This window comes from Lodderomyces beijingensis (assembly GCF_963989305.1).
Source record: "Lodderomyces beijingensis strain CBS 14171 genome assembly, chromosome: 3".
Classification (NCBI taxonomy): Eukaryota; Fungi; Ascomycota; class Pichiomycetes; order Serinales; family Debaryomycetaceae; genus Lodderomyces; species Lodderomyces beijingensis.
This window is the reverse complement of record NC_089972.1, coordinates 457,239-476,663: the sequence shown is the minus strand read 5'-3', so window position 1 is coordinate 476,663 and position 19,425 is coordinate 457,239. Positions and strand designations below refer to the sequence as shown.

The following is a 19,425-nucleotide window of genomic DNA, read 5'->3' as shown; positions in this document are numbered from 1 at the left end:
CTGCTGATACTCCTTCTCTTATTCTTTGTTTCTGCTTCCCCAAGGTATAAGCCCAAGTAGGAACTGGGAATTTGTCTGAGTCAACGTGTATTACCCTTCTCCTCGAGCCCCCACCCCCCTGAGCGTTTACTTCTCTCGCTATGCACGCAGGTTTACTGCTATAGCTCTAAAGAAAAAGAGATGCGACAACATGTCCCGTCCCCCCCCATAAAACTTCTCCGCTTATTTTTCAACAGGTGACATTTTCACTTCACATTTTTTGCTTGTCATTTTGCCGATTCTATACAATATAAAACGGTCGTATCTTGCCTCGATTCTAGTTGAAAAAAAAAAAAATTAAACTAGAACTTGTTTTTTCGTCGACCCATAGTCCAGAAGCATTCAAAAGTCAACGTGAAACTGAAACTAGAAGTGAAACAGAATGTCCTCGTTATTCTCCGAGCCACCAGCGATTATTGTGAAAACAATTGAGCTGCAGGTGCCCCTTGATGCCAGTTTCACCTCGAAAGCAGTGGCGTTGCCCAACAGTCAAGAAGAAGGCTACTCGTCGGTTTACAGAAATGGCTATTCTCCCGATCGGTTAATCTCGGTTCCGTACCCGGGGTTGAACACATTGTACAGCATGTTTGAGGTTTCCACTGCCGTGAACCCCAATTTGAAGTGCTTGGGGCACAGAGTCAAGAAAGACGACGGCACGTTTGGCCACTATGTGTGGCAGGATTTCAAGACTGTTCAAACAAGAAGAAACAATTTGGGGTCGGGCATTTTCTTCATTTTGCAGAATAACCCCTACAAGACCGAGAGTAGAGTTCATCAGAATTTGCAGTATAACCCCGCCATTAACGCGAAGGGGGCTGATCGCGAGTCGTTTATCTTGACGATTTTCTCCCATAATAGACCCGAGTGGGATATTGCAGACTTGACGTGTGCGGCGTACTCCATCACCAACACGGCGTTGTATGATACTTTGGGTCCCGACACGAGCAAGTACATTTTGAACTTGACCGAATGTCCAATTGTTCTTTGCACCAAGGATAAAATCCGGGGCCTAGTCGAGTTGAAACAGAGCAACCCCGAAGAATTGTCCAATTTGATCAGTATTGTCTCCATGGATGATTTGAATGAGGAATCGGATTATGCGTTGAAAGAAGCTTGTCACGAGCAAAATATCGCCTTGTTTGACTATACGCAAGTTGAAAGGTTGGGAGAGATTAACCCCTTGCCACCAATTCCTCCAACGCCGGAAACGATATTCACCATCACTTTTACTTCTGGTACCACGGGGGCTTACCCCAAGGGTGTTGTCTTGACTCACCAAAATGCCGTTGCTGGAATGGTGTTTATGTACTCCAACTTTCAAGGCCAAAGAGAATCAGTTATGCTTTCGTTTTTGCCATTAGCCCACATCTACCAGCGGTTATACGACCAGTTCGCCTTGGCTGCCGGTGGCTCGATTGGTTTCCCGCAAGGGCCATCGCCATTGACGTTATTGGAAGACATTCAAGAGTTGAGACCACATGCATTGGCCTTGGTTCCTCGAGTCTACACCAAATTAGAAGCGGGCATAAAGGCGCAAACCATCAATAATGATGAAAAGCCATTCTTGAAATCGCTCTTCACTAAAGCCATCAACAAGAAGATGGAGTTGCAAGCTAGGCCCGAAAACGAACATTCGAATCCGTCGCATTTCTTCTATGACAGATTATTGAATTTATTGCGTAAAAAGATTGGCTTCAATAACGTAATGTCGATGAGCACGGGGTCGGCTCCAATTAGTCCCGAGACAATCAAGTTTTTAAAAGCCTCGTTGAACACGGCGTTGCCTCAGGGTTACGGTATGAGTGAAACGTTTGCCGGCGTCATGGCAAGTTCTGGGTTCGAAACCGAGTCAAGCTCATGCGGTGCCATTGGCATCACCACCGAATGCAGATTGAGAGATTTGCCCTCGATGGGATACACCAGCAAGGATGAAGGCGGGCCAAGAGGCGAATTGTTGTTGCGTGGTCCCCAGATTTTCAAAGAATATTTCAAAAACCCCGAGGAAACCGCCAAGTCGTTTGATAAAGACGGCTGGTTCCACACGGGCGACGTTGCCCGTATCGACTCGACTCGAGGCAACAAAATATACATTATTGACCGTGTCAAGAATTTCTTCAAATTAGCCCAGGGAGAATACGTTACCCCTGAGAGAATCGAAAACACCTACTTGTCATCTTTCCCATACATCCAACAAGTTTTCGCTCATGGTGACTCGTTGCAAACGTATTTGGTTGGTGTCATTGGCTTGGACCCCACGTCCATCTCGGCTTACATTAAATCCAAATACCACGAAACCATCACTGAGCCCCACGACATTATCAATTTCTTCCAAGATCCCGCGCACAAGAGACAATTGCTCCTTGATATGAATGACGCTGTCTCGGGCCAATTGCATGGATTTGAGAAATTGCACAATATCAAGATTGACATTGAACCGTTGACGGTGGAGAAGAACTTGGTAACGCCTACTTTGAAGATTAAACGGCCCATTTGCGCAGCTTATTTCAAGGACGATTTGCAGCTGTTGTACGATGAAGGTTCCATCGTTAGAAACGGAAAGTTGTAAATAGACTAGCAAGTTGTTTTTGATAAAACTGATACTTTTTTTTCTTTTTGGGACATCACGGACAATTTTTGGTAGTTGGCATTGTCGGTGTCTGCATCGCCCAGTGATTCTGAACTGGTGGCGACGAAAGGAAACCACAGAGATGAATTGCCAACCCTTGGTCGTTAGTCTAAGAGTTCTAGATATATGTATATGTGTATGTATATATATGTATAAACATAATTTTAGCAACCATCTCAAAGCTTGCCATATTTCAAGATCGATCCCTCAGCGTACAATGCATCCAACTCATTCTGGAAAAACTTGGTGCAGATGGGCCGTTTGATTTTAAAAGTCGGGGTAACGACGCCGCGCTCAAGCGTCAACGGATCGAAATCAATGAATAGATTGTGCAATTTTTCAAACCCTTGTAATCTGTCCTTGGTCGAGATGTTTAGATCCTGCAAGAGGATGCGTTTGTTCTTGGGCTCATTCAAAAAGGCCAAAATGTCTTCTTGTTCAACTAGTTCATCCTGAAAGCGGGTTTTGATGTACTGCTTGATTGTGGTCGGGTCCAACCCAACGACACCCACGAGATAAGATTGCAAGGAGTTCCCGTGTACGAATATCTGCTGGATAAAGGGGAAACTGGATAAATACGTGTTTTCAATCTTTTCAGGAGTGACAAACTCGCCCTGCGCCAACTTGAAAAAGTTCTTGACGCGGTCAATGAGGAACATCCGGTTGTCGCGCGCAGTCTCGACTCTCGCCACGTCGCCAGTCAAGAACCACCCGTCCTTGTCAAACGACTCCGCGGTGGCCTCAGGGTTCTTGTAGTACTCTCTGAAAATCTGCGGGCCACGTAATAACAACTCGCCTCTTGGTCCGCCCGCGTCCTTACTGGTGTAATTCATCGATGGGATATCTCGTAGTCTGCACTCAATCGTCATCCCGATACATCCAATAGACACGGGATCATGCTCGAACTTGGAACTGGCGAAAATGCCAGCAAAGGACTCTGTCAGCCCGTACCCGTTGGCTACACCGATATTCAACGCCGCTTTGAGAAACTTGACCGTGTCGGGTCCCACGGGCGAGGACCCAGTCATGATGCTCGCGACGCTGCCCAAGCCAATCTTGCGACGCAACGCATTCAAAAACCTATCATATACTAAATGCGGTGGATTGTAATCGTTTTCACTAGGAAGCGCCTGCAACCTCATCTTCTCGTTGATGGCTTTGGTATATATGTATTTCACCCATGAGTTGTTCAGATTGATAGTCTGGGCCTTGATGGCAGCTTCCAATCTCGTTAAAACACGAGGAACGAGCGTTAACGCATGCGGCTGCAACTCGCGTACATCCTCCAACAACGTCGCGGGCAGTCTCCCTTGGGGGAACCCGATCGAGTGGCCGCAACCTAAAGCCACTTGAATCGACGAACGTTCATAGATGTGGGCAATTGGCAAAAACGCGTATATCACTACGGGCTCGGTGAACCCCGCTGGCGAGCGCACCACGCGGAACGTGGTTGCAGCCACGGCGTTGGCGTGGGTCAAGACGGCGCCCTTGGGGTTTGCCCCCGATGTCCCCGAAGTGAACGAGATTGTAAATGCGGTCTTTGGGGTTGGAGGGATGGGGGCCAACGGGTTAGCAGCGCCGATTTTCTCAACTTGTGTGATATCAAATAAGGAAATGTTGTTGGCGTTGGCAAATTGTTTCAACCGCAAGTCCTCCACCATCAAATCCAAGCTATCCATTGAGACCAACGCGATCAAATTGCGCAATTCTTCAGGGTGGGCCTTTTTCAACTCGACTAGTCCCTGGATTTTCTCCTTGGAGCAAATGACAATGGGAGACTCGGTCAATTGCAAGATATACTTGCTCGTGTCGGGGCCCAACGTGTCGTATAATGCTGTGTTGACTATTGAATAGGCGGCGCTAGCGAGATCACACAAGGCCCACTCGGGTCGATTGTGGCTGAATATGCTCAATACAAACCCTTCATCTTCAGCTCTCCTGTTGGGGTCGTACTTGATTCTCGCATGGGCTTCACTTTCAGTCTTATAGGGGTTGTTCTCCAAGATGAAAAATACTCCCGAGCCCAAATTGTTTCTCCTTTGCTTGATCGTGTTGTAATCCTGCCATACATAACGCCCAAATGACACTTTTCCCTCGGGACCACCTACACCACCACCACCAATAATTTTTTCCCTCACCCCGAACGCATTACGCGTGCCGTTGAAATGGCAAGCAAATTCAAATTGCTTATATAGGGTGTCTAACGTGGGATGCAAATTCGAGATCAATAGCTCGGGGCTGTATATGTTTCTATATATCGGAGAGTGGCCCTCCGCTTCTGAGCCGGGCAACGCTACTGTGCCTTGATACTTCTTGGGCTCAAGCGGCAACTTTGCATCTAGAAGTTTGCGTATATCCTCTGGCGGTGAGGCAAAGAGTGGGGCCGTCATTTGATGTAGTTGATAATTTCCAAGATGCCCCAAAATGTATACTCAAGATGGAGCATGCCAGGGGGGAAGAAAGGGGGGAGGAAGATCTAGAGGGTTATATAGCCATTTCCTACGTGTTTAGGGCTCACCAATCGCCGACAATTGTGAGTGTGGTGTGGTGTGGTGTGGATAATTTCCCTTTTGTTGATAGGGACGTAAAAAGTTTAACTCGGTTAAACCTTCATAAAAATGTCTCTTAGTTTGTTATTTTTTGATCCAATTAGATCCCCAAATCTGTTTGAGCCATGCCAATGAATGGAGATAACGATGTTGAGCAAAGTTAGCATTAAAAGTAAAAAAAAACAAAACAAAAAGAAAGGCTTTTTTAATTGTACTTCATTGCTTTGTTGGTTTGGAGATTGGCCTGGCTAGTAACCACTTTGTCTTTTGTTCAGTTTTTTTTATGTACGTGGCCCACTGCACGGAATTAATCCGACGGAGAATAAGGACATACACTTTCACTTTCTTGCTGGCGATTGTTGGGGATACCCGTGAACCTTCTTCACTATCCAGTGGGGTAACCAAGCCAGTAGCAAACTTTGTCCAACCCTCCAACATACTTCATTATCCCCCGCTTCTCCATCCCCTCTTTTTCTTCGGCACGACTACAAATTTAATCTTGCAATCTCGCCTGTCAGCTGAAGATTACTTCAATCCCCAATCATCTATATCTCATGCGTTCAATTTTGTCTCTGAGCGGAGAAAGCGCCAGAGTTTAGCAGTGTGTATGCTCCACTGCTGCTGCTACTACTACAGCTGTATCAAAGGCTATCTCTTTTATCCAGTGCAGTCATGTACATGCAAAATGCGCATCTCCTCTGGTGTACGTTTGATCGCCATTTGGCTCTGCGGGTCCATCAAGACACATTTTTTGTTTTTTTAAGCTGTGGATCAGCGCTGCGACTCCAATGCCTGTGATTTTAGCCTACTCGAGCAACTATGTCACTATCGTGGTGCTCTTGAGAGATCCATTAGGGGGGCACGCCGATCCACCCCCCCCCTCCCCCTTGACCCTGATGCTAAAGCAGCTCGACGCCAATGTCTACTTACTAACCGCAGCACGTGTTTTGTTTTATTTCATTTTTCGTAGTTTTGATACCTTGTCAGATGCTTCCTCCGCACAGGACACACCACAGCACCCACCAGAGCTTATACGAAGTGAACGCACTGGAAAAGCGTATTCAAAAGCTGCTGGTCAAGAGGTAGGCGTATTTTTTTGGGGGCATTGGTTTTCACATTTGGGCAGGCGCGAGTTCGACTCAGACAGGTTAGTATGCCCCTCGTCGTTTCCTAGCATTGACGAAGCACTAGAAACCCCAGCAACAGTTTTTTTTTAGCTGCATGTTGTATGAGGGTTTGTATGCGGTTGGTATGGGGTTTAGTCGAGCCGTACAAGAGATGTGTGTGTCTTGGTGGGCAAGGGGTCTTTATTCAAGTTTGGTTTCTTGATTGGTGCTCACGTCGGTGTTAGTCCCGGAGATAACACGTCGCATTTAAGACAACATTGCAACAAAATTCAGAATGCATGGGAAATGTATTTTTATCACCCCCGCTTTTCGCGGTTACTCTTTTTCTGCCTGTCCCCGTCAACATTCAAAGCCTGCTCAAAGCCTGCCAAATGGCCAATTGCGAATATATTTTCCAGAAACTCGCCAATCTCGAGGACAGTGGGCTTACGTTTCTGTCCCAAGCCCCCTGGTGTCGTTGACTAATGACGTGTAACAGGAGCAGACGTTCCGGATAAGGGTGTGGGTGGTGGAAATCAGCACCCCGGAACCTAACCTTAATAAAAGTATAAATTGTGGAGAGGCTCTCATGCTTAACCTGCTAGAGGCCGGACTAGACTTAGTTTTTTCCTAGCGAAGCTGGAATTAAAGACAAAAAACAAAAAAGAAGATCATATCATTAGTGATGACGTCGCTTTTCCAAATTCCGTCGCAGGAGATCTATGATCGTCTCTGCAAGAGTCTACCAATACCACCCCGCGAATATGCAAAAGCAATTGCCCTCCCCGGGTCAGAAGTCGAGGGGCATTCGCCCATCTACAGGAACGAGTATCGTCCTCAGGAATTGATCTCGAATTTGCATCCGCAATTGGACACGCTACACTCGCTTTTTGAGTTCAGCTGCATATCCAATGGCACTAAACGGGCGTTCGGAGTGAGGGAAAAAATTATTGGTGGTGGTGGTGGTGGTGTTCCCGAAGGAAAAGTGTCATTTGGGCGTTATGTGTGGCAGGATTACAACACGATCAAGCAAAGGAGAAACAATTTGGGCTCGGGAGTATTTTTCATCTTGGAGAATAATCCCTATAAAACTGAAAGTGAAGCCCATGCGAGAATCAAGTACGACCCCAACAGGAGAGCTGAAGATGAAGGGTTTGTATTGAGCATATTCAGCCACAATCGACCCGAGTGGGCCTTGTGTGATCTCGCTAGCGCCGCTTATTCAATAGTCAACACAGCATTATACGACACGTTGGGCCCCGACACGAGCAAGTATATCTTGCAATTGACCGAGTCTCCCATTGTCATTTGCTCCAAGGAGAAAATCCAGGGACTAGTCGAGTTGAAAAAGGCCCACCCTGAAGAATTGTGCAATTTGATCGCGTTGGTCTCAATGGATAGCTTGGATTTGATGGTGGAGGACTTGCGGTTGAAACAATTTGCCAACGCCAACAACATTTCACTATTTGATATCACACAAGTTGAGAAAATCGGCGCTGCTAACCCGTTGGCCCCCATCCCTCCAACCCCAAAGACCACCTTTACAATCTCATTCACTTCGGGGACATCGGGCGCGAATCCAAAGGGAGTCGTGTTGACCCATGAGAATGCAGTGTGCGCGGGAGTTTTCCGTCTCATCAGATCCAACGCCTCGCCCTCTGAGCCGTATACGATTTACTCGCTCTTGCCAATGGCCCACATCTATGAGCGCTCAAACATTCAAACTGCTTTGGGTGCTGGCCAGGCCATTGGCTTTTCTCAAGGCAAACTGCCCGCTACGTTGTTGGACGATGTGCGTGAGTTGCAACCGTCTGCACTTTCGTTAGTTCCTCGTGTTTTAACGAGATTGGAAGCTGCGATCAAGGCCCAGACTATCAATCTGAGCAACTCATGGGTGAAATACATATATACCAAAGCCATCAACGAGAAGATGAGGTTGCAGGCGCTTCCTAGTGAAAACGATTACAATCCACCGCATTTAGTATATGATAGGCTTTTGAATGCGTTGCGTCGCAAGATTGGTCTTGGCAGTGTCAAGTTTATCATGGCAGGATCATCACCAGTCAGCGCCGATACGGTCAAGTTTCTCAAAGCGGCGTTGAACGTAGGCATCACCAACGGGTACGGGTTGACAGAGTCCTTTGCTGGTTTCATTGCAGGTCCCAAGTTTGAATACGACCCGGTTTCCGTCGGTGCTGTTGGCATAACAACCGAGTGCAGACTACGAGATATCCCATCGATGAATTACACCAGTAAGGACGCGGGCGGACCAAGAGGCGAATTGCTCTTGCGCGGCCCGCAGATTTTCAGAGAGTACTACAAGAACCCCGTGGCCACCGCGGAGTCGTTTGACAAGGACGGGTGGTTCTTGACTGGCGACGTGGCGAGAGTCGAGACTGCGCGCGACAACCGGATGTTCCTCATTGACCGCGTCAAGAACTTTTTCAAGTTGGCGCAGGGCGAGTTTGTCACTCCTGAAAAGATTGAAAACACGTATTTATCCAGTTTCCCCTTTATCCAGCAGATATTCGTACACGGGAACTCCTTGCAATCTTATCTCGTGGGTGTCGTTGGGTTGGACCCGACCACAATCAAGCAGTACATCAAAACCCGCTTCCAGGATGAACTAGTTGAACAAGAAGACATTTTGGCCTTTTTGAATGAGCCCAAGAACAAACGCATCCTCTTGCAGGATCTAAACGTCTCGACCAAGACTAAATTGCAAGGATTTGAAAAATTGCACAATATCTTGGTTGCGTTTGACCCATTAACTGTCGCTCGCGGCGTCGTTACTCCGACTTTTAAAATCAAACGGCCCATCTGCACCAAGTTTTTCCAGAATGAGTTGGATGGATTGTATGCGGAAGGGTCCATCTTGAGAGATGAAAAGCTATGATTTGGGTTGGTGATGGGGGAAGGGGGGACATCGAGGTTTTAAGTACAGATTAGTTAGAAGTTGTTTTTTTTTTTTTGTGAGACCGATATCAAGTCGTGGTACGTTACTGGCAAAAACTTGTCTGTAGCGACATATTTTTTTTAATGTTCTTGTAAGTCACATCTGTGTGGGAAGCCATCCATGTGCTTTATTAGTAAATTTGGAAGACGCAACATGAACAAGGCAAAAGTGCGCGACCAACTCTTGAGTCAAATTTATCGTTTCAACCCGACTAGCACCCTCTAAGTCATGGAGCAACAAATTTGATGACAATCTTCTTATCAGGGTTGGAAAGCCGGCATCTGTTTTGGAAATATTGCGGATCAACAATGGTGTAAAAGAAACGCATGCTTCCGTAAACTTTAAACTCAAACACTTTTAAATGCCGGCTATCCTTGAGACAATTTTCAAGCCACGATAGGTCCCTGCTATTGCCTCCCATCGCGAGCCTCCAATTGCTGAATTTTATCGAGTGCAAATTGGGGAAATTGTCCGAGTGCAAAAGCAGCATCATTATCGGCTCTTGGAGCTCGGAGATGCGAAAGATGTCATCAAACAGCTCTCGTGTAATCTCGCGCGGCTCAACGCTGGTCAAGAACTGAATCGTCAACGAGGTTAAGCTTGCGAGACCTTTGTCACGGAACGCTAAGAACTGGTGATACCTCTCCGACAAAAGAAAGGAATTGCTAGGTGAAAATCTCAATCTCAAGTGCTTGACCGATTGGTTGTAATTAAAATGCGATAACGAAAACGGGTAATTCCAAGTGCAATCGGTGAGATCGAGTGTTTCAAGCATGATGACGGGGAAAGTGGCATTGTCGAAACGACAATTGAATTCGTAATCACTCAATTTCAAAATTTTCAACATTTTGAAATTGGAAATATCCTCCATGCTAAAAAGCTTCTTGATATTTTTCAGTGGAGGATGCGAGTGGCGCCGATTAGTTTGCGGGTGAAGTTTCAATTCCGATTCTCTGTTGGTGGAGTCGCCGTATAGCGTTAGTTTTTGAATGCAATCATTCGATCTATATTTCAACCACAGCGACGAGTTGACCGAGTTGATCTTGAGACAGCAAAGATGGGGCAAGTACAGCAACACATCTTCAAACAAATCAATGTTCCACTCGCCGTTGGGATAAGCATCCACGACGTGTAATTCATAGATATAGCGCCTGTTGTGATGTAGGAATGAATCGTCTAGCTCGATATCTTCAATGAGTTTCCACCAAGATGCCCGGATCTTGTTAAAAATGCGCGGCTTAAACTGTTGCCGATGTCGGGAATCGGTCATGGATAAGTGCAAAATGTCAGTTTTGGTTAACTTCAGGAGCACTTGGTTGATGATGTCTTCCGGTAGGTCAATGAATTCACTAGAATCATAGACATGTTGTCTTTTCCGTGGCTCAGAAGGGGCGACAACAACGCCTGCGTTGTTGTTGCCGTCGTCGTTATCGTCATCATTATTAATATCGTTCTCGTTTTCGTTCTCATCGTCAACGCTCGCAAGTTCAAGCGGTCTCTTCATGCTTTGTCCTGTTTAACTTATTTTTTTAAGCTCGTCTGGCTTCTGGATAGAGTTCACTTGGTTTCAGGTTGATGCTCAAGGGATTGTGTATATATAAGGGGGCAGCTTTATGTGGTTGGCGTGGTGATTCACCACTCTGGTTCTAAATGGTGCAGATATGGAGATCGCGATAACCGAAGGAGAAACAATAATTAAAAAAAAAAAACGGTGTGCGCGCAAAAAGCACAGCGAGTTATAATCTACAGTGCGGAACTTTCATTACGTAACATTCAGCAGCGATAGACTTTTGCAACAAGAGAGGCGGGGGGATAAAGACTTTGCCATCTGCAGATTAGATACCTGTACCAAGCAGTCAAAAGTCAAAAGAGAACAGGATTGTATTGTATTGTGTGTTAAACGGGACAAACTGAGAGACAAGCACTATGGGGAAGAAAAGAAAAGAAGAGAGTTCCTTCTCCAGGGTTGAATCATAAGTGATCCATCACGCATGTCAAACCTCCAAAACTCTTGATGCGAGCAGAAAAAATTGATTGAACAACTTTTGGAAAGGGCGTTGATTTTCCTCTTTCATCCCGCGGCATTACTCGAAACATCAACGCAAGAAGAAGAGGAGAAAACATCAACTTTCTCAAGGTTTTGCATGGAGCATTGAAATTGAAAAAACAAAGCTTGAATTCCTTGAATGTAAAAATGCAAAAAATTGGAAAAACAGGATAATCACACATCACTCAGTTTGGTTCTCCCCTCTTGGACAGTTCCGAGATGGCTGATTGCCCTTCTCAAGTATATTGCCAGAGTTGAGAGAGAAGAGGGGGTGGGGAGCTAATTCAAGACGCAAGAAAAACTGGCATCACCGATAAAATCACGAGGTTAGGGATATTCAAGCGCAACAGCTAGTCTCCTTCTGTACCTACCGCCTTAACATCTGCTCGACTGCTACTAGCAAACCTCTCTTTCCATCACTGGATGCGAAAATGGCCAGAAATTTTTCAAGTGTTTCGCCAAAGTTTTCTTAAGTACTGCGGTGTGGATGTCTGAAAAGCTGGTGTAAAGATGCATTTTTCCGGATCTTACACAAGATCGGGTTGGACGATCCGAATCGGGGATCTTGCGTAAAGAGTCCGGGGGATGTGGGGATGGGGTAGGAGAGAAGCAGATTTTGAGCAATGACGCCGATACAAGAAGATTATGCAGCAGTAAATGAAACGATGCTTTGCGTCTTAGCACTTTAAAATGTGTGCAAATCAGCATGGAGTCTCTGATTGATGTCCAAGCCTAATTGAGATGCTCCACAAAGAGTGGCTACAATCAAACTGAGATGACTTGAGTCCTCCATCACCTGATCTCATTATACCATAAGCAGAATTGGCTTTACGAAGAATGACAGGTTCAACGTTTTGCAACCACAATGTTGCGCTTCCCTTTATTTTTCGCTTTACTTTGTCTGAAAATGGTCTAAATATTTACGACAGTCTTCTTGTTGGCATTTAACATGACTCTGAGGCAGCTTCATTCCGAAGAACCGCACAAGCCACTTGAGCAACTATACAAGAGTTTCCGTCTAACAGGTATGCAAAGTCTATATATATATATGTATGTATGTATACATGCAACTTTTGGCACATGATGTTCATGTTTCCACGAGAAGTCCGATCTCCCAATGATTTCATTTTGTAGCATGCAGCCAATAGACCTTGACATTCTTGAAGAAAAAGAAAAAAAAAGAGGAATCTTGGGGCTGTATATATAGACATTATTCGTAAGAACTTTACTATTATACGTGGAGAGTTTCTCGAACATCCTACCCGGTATATTTCTGTAGGATGCAATCCACTCACAATAAAACTCTACAAGGTCCATATGATTGGGGGAGTCTCAGCCGTTTTGCGTACTCCTCTTCTCTCACTCTTTTTTGCTTTCTTCGCGTGAGCTATTCTCCCATGATCTAGCTTGGTTTTTTCTAAATCTGGACTATTTGCAATCTGTAAATCGACCGGTTTGCTTTTTCTTTCTTTCTTGTTGGGGTCATTCTCTTGTCTTTTCTTGTATAGGGTTAGTGGCCTGTTGTGTGTCTCGCTGGTATCGTTGTCAACTACAGTTTAACTTTCTCTCCTCCCTCGGAGGTTGGAAATCTCGAGGCCCTGCAATTGACTCATACATGCTGGTCATGACAAGGCAATTGAAGTGGCGATGTTGCTGTTAATTTAGAGCCAGTTAGAGTCTCCCTTGTCATTTGAAGCCACGATCGCCTTCTCTCTGAATACTCTTGCCTGCAGCTTTTTGGCTCCATAATTGCACGTTTTCCAACTTGTTTCAATAGTGGTCTCGTGGTGTATTTTTTTTTTTATCCCATAGAAAATTATTTCAAAAATTTTTGAGGCACCAACCAAAAAAACAAGATCGGACAGACCACTTGCAACCTCAAACAATCATATCATCCAACCGATCTTATTTAACCCTACCCCCGCATCACCCCTTTTTCCACCATCCATTACCGGGATAGAATCAAACATACGTTTGGCGGGACTGAATGGCAAATACAAATAGGACAGGCGCAGTGGCTTCTTGAACAGTGAAACTGACATAGAGACATACCCAGCCCCGTGGCCAAAAAAAAAGATTCATTTACAAGCTGCCGTGATCTAATCAAAACAGAATAATGACCGATTGAGAAAACACAGTGCAATGTTCGATTGGAAGAATTTAACATACATAGTGGGCAGGAATTTGAGAAATGACTTTGTATCAAACTTCATCTCGAGGACACCGCTACTTTTAGTCTTGGATCCCGATTCATTCGAGCCACCATTCACAAACGGATTTAACGAGTTCTTGTACTTGTCAAATTTTACCCTGGGCGTGTTGGAGAACTCACTGCCATCTGCATACGCAACGGGTGGTGGGCCTATGGAAACAACGTTTCCAACTCAAGTATTCCAAGATTACCTTATTGCATATTTCTCCGTGGTCTTTGCTGGATTTGATATTATCTACAGTATACTAAGGTTGTGTTTGAGTGCAATAGCCTTTGGAATTTTTTTCAGCATCGTGGTGTTCTTTGTGATTTGGTTTGTGGTTACTTTGACTCGAAGGTGGAAATTGATAGGTATGATGATTCGAAATAACGACTTTGAAGGTATTTGGTGAGGTCAAAAAGGAAAATGAAAACAAGAAACAAAAAAGCAAGGGTTAAGAGAGGTGCATGATTTAGCTTACAAACCATCATTATTTGTCCGTTCATAGTGGCAGCACTAATGATAATAGGCACCACTACTACTACTATAACTTTTACATGTTTTCTAATCATGAGAAAAAAAAGGTCCCCAGTCGAATCAAGCGAACCTCTCTAATCACAAACAAGATCCAAATCTGTCCGGTTACTCGAAGAGGCTAGTTTCATGGCAATTTTGAACTATTTTATCGATATAGATTCCGGGTCAACTAGTGATACGAATCTTGCATCATCTTGAAAGGAGTTGAAGATATAGATGTGCCGTTGCTGGCGTGGGTATCTGTCACTGCTACTTTTCTACTCCACATAGCCCAAATTGGCAGCTCAATCTTTGATACTTTGTTTAATCGATCTCCCTGGGGTTGATATCCTTCTACATAACCTAATACTGGTATGGTGTGGTTGAAGAGACATCAAAGCTTTTCTGAATCGTCCACCACGGGAGCCGGCGAGAATGTCACATCCAGTGAGCCGATCGGACTCGAAAAACGGCACTACTTCTATATCGTTGCAAGCCGTTGTATTGAACCAAGTGCACCAGGGTCCTGGATTGAACCAGTTATTCCTGACTTCTGGGTGCTGTGCATCTCTGGTGTACTCTTCAATAAGTTGAGCCACGTGACATACAGTGCTACCAACTGTCGAAATATGTGCAACACATTTTTTTATACGAATGCTGCTTGGGGGTGGAAAGGGGCATACGGGAATATATGAAATGGTTGCAAAAAGCCACATATATTTCGCTCCTGCTTCTTCTCACCCCCAAGCAGCATACACAAATAAATGAGATGGTTGCAAAAAGTTACATATATATTGCTCCTGCTTCTTTCCACCCCCACCCCACAAGCAGCATACGCAAATAAGTGAAATGGTTTGCAAATTAACAATATTAAAGAACAACCTTTGGGACCCATTTTCAATTCCACCAACTGAACCCTTTTCATTTCCCTTCTTCTTTTCCTTCTTCAACAATCAATTAAATTTTTTACTGCATTTCAAATATCAAAATGCAAAGAATCACTCAAACTCAAGTAATCTTCGATGCCTCATCAGCATCAAACGAAACCAAATGTTCGCCAACTGGCGAACATACGTCCAAGAGGGAGAAGTTTAAACAACTTTTCCAATTCAAAAAATCAACAACCGTGGATGCTTCATTAGTATCAACAACAGAAACAAAGTGCCCATCAGTCGATGAGCACAAATCAAAAAGAGAAAAGCTCAAGCAGCTTTTCAAAATAAAGAAAACCAAGACAGTTGATGCTTTATCAGCATCAGAAGAAGAAGGAGAATGTTCACCAGGCGGTGAGCACATCTCAAAAAGGGAAAAGTTTAGAAAACTTTTCCATATGAAAAAAAGTACGACCATTGATGCTTTACCAGCATCAATTGAAGAAAATGATTATTCTCCAGTAAGTGATACTGCTGTTGAAGAAGAAAATGTTGAAAATGTTGAAAAAGTTGATGCATTATCTGCATCAAACGAAGAAAATGAATGTTCACCAGTTGGTAAAATTGCCGCTGAAGAAGAAAATGTTGAAAATGTTGAAAAAGTTGATGCATTATCTGCATCAAACGAAGAAAATGACTGTCCACCAGTTAGTGGACCCGCTGCCAATTTGGATCATCCTGCTGAAAACGCCGAACCCACTGCTGATAACGCCGAACCCACTGCTGATAACGCCGAACCCGCCGAACCCGCTGAATACGCTGAATATGCAGAACCCACTGCATTTGCTGAACCCGCTGAGTACGCTGAATATGCCGAACCCACCGCATTGGCTGCATTTGCTCAACCCTCAACATTTGCTGAATCCGCTGTATTCCAACCTCAACCTAGACCTGCTGAGACAAATATTGCCAATCTGGACAATCACGAGGCTTATGAGCCACGTGAACTTCAAACATCGTCCAGTCGCTATTCCGATGGTCCAGCATTGGAGTCTTTCTCGCAAAGCTTGGAAGACATAATTCTCCGCAGGTCAAAACAAGCCAAAAAGCATCTTGCTAGAAAGGTTGAGGAAGAAAAATGAGACGCGGCATTGCTTGCAGCAACAACAGCGACGAGCCCCAGCACCAGTATTCAGCATTGGGACATGAAACGCCAAAGCTAGTTATTCCCAAGAAGAGGGGTGCACCTACATCCAAAGCTGATAAACATGAAGCCGCTATTTCCAAATCACCCAAAGAACCAGAGGCTGTCAAACCAAATGAGATTGTTCCCCCCATTGCTACAGCCGTTGAAACTACGAGACACGAGGAACCGGAGGCCGAAAAACCAAACAATGTTGATTCCTCCGAAGCTAACCGAAAAATGGAACGTGCTCCCTCCGTTGATTCAGCTCTTGACAATAAGAAAACCAAAAAGTCAATAGCTAGGAGAATAGTTGAGCTTGTTCAATCCCTTGTTGCTTGTTTTCGTGCTAAGCCAAAAGCTGACCCAACTCCCCCCATCATCGCTCCAGTTAGGATACGAACCCCTACGACATATGCAATGGTTGCTCGTGGTTATGGGATGTGGTGCGATCCTCTGCACGTCTTTGTTTTGGGAGCATAAGGAGGGCATAGGGCAGCAAACCATCACAGCTAAAAAAAGGGGGAATGGGGCAATCTAGACAGCCAAACACAGGGAAAGGAAAGCCTAACCAGAGAGCCAAAAACAGGAATAAGAAAGCCATACCAGAAGGCCTAAAAACATGAATAGGGCAGCTAAACCGGAAGGCCAGAAGTAGGGCAGCTAAATCAGAAGACGACCAGAGACAGAGCAGCTAAACCGGGGAGAGAAAGGAAGGGGAAAGGTGGGGAGCCCGACCAGAAAGCCAACTCAGAGAGGGAGCAGCTTAACCGGATGACGAACAGGAATGAGAAAAAAGTCCCAGCCAGGAACAGTGCAGTGAGGCCAAACAAACAGACCCGTAAAGCAGATGAAAAATTGAGCCAGCCTCAACAGTTCAACAATTCTCTGCAGGGCCAATGGTTTACCTGCACACTTGAAGGATGGCATAGGGTTGTTGAAGAAAAAAAAATGTTTGTCGGATGGGATAAGGCTGCATGGTATAGGGCTGGATGGTCATGGCTGGGCGAGGAGAGTGGGGGGAAGGAGGGGGGGAATGGCTCGATGATGGGATACGGCTGCACGATCTCTTGTCGGACGGGATAAAGCTGCACCAACTATGGCTGAATGGGATAAAGCTGCACCAACTATGGCTGGACGGGATAAAGCTGCACCAACCATGGCTGGATGGGATAAGGCTGCATCGAAAAAAAATCGGCTGGACGGGATAAGGCTGCATCAAAAATACGGCTGGATGGTATAAGGCTTCATTGAAATATGGCTTAATGGTTATGGCTCGGTGGGTGATATGGCTCGATGAATTGAATAAGGCTCGATGGCTTTGGCTGGCTGGCGTTGGCTGAGTGGGGGAGGGGGGGTGCTGCTGACTGCTGAAAAATGAACCACTAGATTTTCAATCCGATTCTTTACTTATTCATTGCTGACCACAATGACGGGTGATAGGGTCCCTTTGAAAACGACAGTGGTTTCATTTATATACTTGGTGGGTCAGTGGTTTATTGCTGTTTGCTTTTGCTTTTGTCTTGAATGTCATGTTTTCCTTGGTTTTGTTTGTTTGTTTTGTTGTGAATTACCTTGATTCTTGTAGTCTTTGCCTTCTCTATTCTGGTGGGGTGATTGGTATTGGTGTGCTCGCCACTGAAAACGTCCAAATGATTTTTCAAAACTACCACACGATGCCCTACCAATTCGACCCAAACTCTGGTGGTCGCTGCGGCGTTCACACCACCCTGGTGGTTCTTCTCAAGTTGAACACTCGGCTAGCTATTCGCCATTCGGAAATGAGACGCCATAACCTAGCATTCCTAAGAAGAGAGGTGCACCTAAATTCAAAGCTGATAGACATGGAGCTGCTATTTTTGCTGAGCTAGAAAACGAGCCATGTCAGTGGGAGGAGCCCAGAGACTTGGACCTCTCAGAGCTCATTTGGGGTGGGGATTTTCCAACAGTGAAGTGACATGGGGAGTTTTTACCAAACAACAACAATCACCACCATCCATCCGAGAACTCTGCACCAGACGCTCAGCTCAATTTGCCCGATTCACCCATTGCCGACCACAATGGGGAGTCCGCAAGACTTGAGCTGGGTGTTTTGGAAAATGAGAATCGGGGAGTCCGGTGCTCGTACCAGGCTGTTGACCCCATCAAAAACAGCCTGCCAAAAACTCCCCTTTCAGAACCCGCACCCCTTCATTGCTCTGATGTCCAAGGAGGCCCCCTCGCTGGTTGCCATGGTTCTTGCTCAGTGCTCAAAGGTCGCCTCGTGTTGCTAGTTTGGCAGCTCAAATCCAAATGCCTCGGACTTGAACAAAAGGTCGCCTCGTGTTGCTAGTTTGGAAGCTAAAATCCAAATGCCTCAGACTTGAACAAAAGTCTGCAAAGATGTTCCGCCGCAGAAAATCAGATGGACAGCTGCAAAAGGAACCAATAACGAAATATCAGTATTTTTAGGATTTGGCTACATGGACGAATCGTGGGGGTTCGATACCGCGACCAAGTTGCACACGACTGCAACAGGCGCGTGTAGGGTGCGGCTGCTATTTCATTCAGCCATTCAACACTATTTTATTGTGCTTATTTTAATACCGAATTTTGTTCCTTGTCTTTTCATAAGGCTTATCTTGTAGATTATTCTTGTAAAAAGCCGCCGCAGGTGTAATGTGTGAGGTTGCAGGTCAATTGGAAACTAGTGGGCGTGGCAGTGAGTAGGCTTTTGCAAGCAGTTCAACTTCAGATGGCGCAAGAGGTTTAGTCTGCGTGGAGCTATCATTCTTCACACCAACTTGATGAAGACTACTACACAAGTGCAATACGTACCCGTCAATTCTGGTTCGTTGGATGAGTGTGCCGTACCACATCAACTGACACATTCACTCACCTCTAGCAATTAGCAATTCTACTACTCGTCACATCTTTCAAGTCGAGAGAAGAAAAGAAAGAAAGAAAAAGAACCTACCCGGCACAATCCCTCGATTAGAGGGAGAAAAAAAGACAAACCGAACTTGTTACTAATACACACTGGATCTCCCTCTCGATTCCCCCAGAATGAGAATTCTATCCCACGTCAAAAAAAGAAAAAAAGCCCGAGACTTTTTCTCTTTGATAACAGGACCACATTAAGCACAGCTTACTGTTGTATTGGAATAGAGAATACGGGGCCATCAGTGAGGGAGGCAGATAGAAGTAGAAGTTATCTTGAAACCCCGTCAAGGCATTTAACGTGAGGCAACTGTTTTCTTTGCTTTTTTGTTTTTTTGTTTTTAGTTATTCTACTCATCCACATCTACAAACACATACTACATATATGAGTTTGGAGGTCACTCCTAATCGACCAACATA

The 19,425-nt window shown here is 45.2% G+C and overlaps 6 protein-coding genes across 6 annotated transcripts; 4 read left to right on the top strand and 2 right to left on the bottom strand. All coding sequences in view use genetic code 12, as the record gives it.

The window, feature by feature from the left end:
- Positions 1-421: 421 nt before the first annotated feature.
- LODBEIA_P22970 (uncharacterized protein) lies at positions 422-2,605 on the top strand (the record flags this gene model as incomplete). The annotated part of the gene is made up of 1 exon (XM_066972280.1): positions 422-2,605. The coding sequence occupies one exon, from the start codon at positions 422-424 to the stop codon at positions 2,603-2,605; it is 2,184 nt and encodes a 727-aa protein (XP_066829235.1).
- A 236-nt stretch (positions 2,606-2,841) lies between these two features.
- Positions 2,842-5,055, bottom strand: LODBEIA_P22960 (uncharacterized protein; the record flags this gene model as incomplete). The annotated part of the gene is made up of 1 exon (XM_066972279.1): positions 2,842-5,055. One exon carries the CDS (start codon positions 5,053-5,055, stop codon positions 2,842-2,844), a length of 2,214 nt encoding a protein of 737 aa, XP_066829234.1.
- Positions 5,056-7,005: 1,950 nt separating this feature from the next.
- Positions 7,006-9,216, top strand: LODBEIA_P22950 (uncharacterized protein; the record flags this gene model as incomplete). The annotated part of the gene is made up of 1 exon (XM_066972278.1): positions 7,006-9,216. One exon carries the CDS (start codon positions 7,006-7,008, stop codon positions 9,214-9,216), a length of 2,211 nt encoding a protein of 736 aa, XP_066829233.1.
- A 286-nt stretch (positions 9,217-9,502) lies between these two features.
- Positions 9,503-10,780, bottom strand: LODBEIA_P22940 (uncharacterized protein; the record flags this gene model as incomplete). Its single annotated transcript, XM_066972277.1, has 1 exon — positions 9,503-10,780. The coding sequence occupies one exon, from the start codon at positions 10,778-10,780 to the stop codon at positions 9,503-9,505; it is 1,278 nt and encodes a 425-aa protein (XP_066829232.1).
- A 4,239-nt stretch (positions 10,781-15,019) lies between these two features.
- LODBEIA_P22930 (uncharacterized protein) lies at positions 15,020-16,045 on the top strand (the record flags this gene model as incomplete). Its single annotated transcript, XM_066972276.1, has 1 exon — positions 15,020-16,045. The coding sequence occupies one exon, from the start codon at positions 15,020-15,022 to the stop codon at positions 16,043-16,045; it is 1,026 nt and encodes a 341-aa protein (XP_066829231.1).
- Positions 16,046-18,146: 2,101 nt separating this feature from the next.
- Positions 18,147-18,359, top strand: LODBEIA_P22920 (uncharacterized protein; the record flags this gene model as incomplete). The annotated part of the gene is made up of 1 exon (XM_066972275.1): positions 18,147-18,359. The coding sequence occupies one exon, from the start codon at positions 18,147-18,149 to the stop codon at positions 18,357-18,359; it is 213 nt and encodes a 70-aa protein (XP_066829230.1).
- Between the last annotated feature and the right edge of the window lie 1,066 nt (positions 18,360-19,425).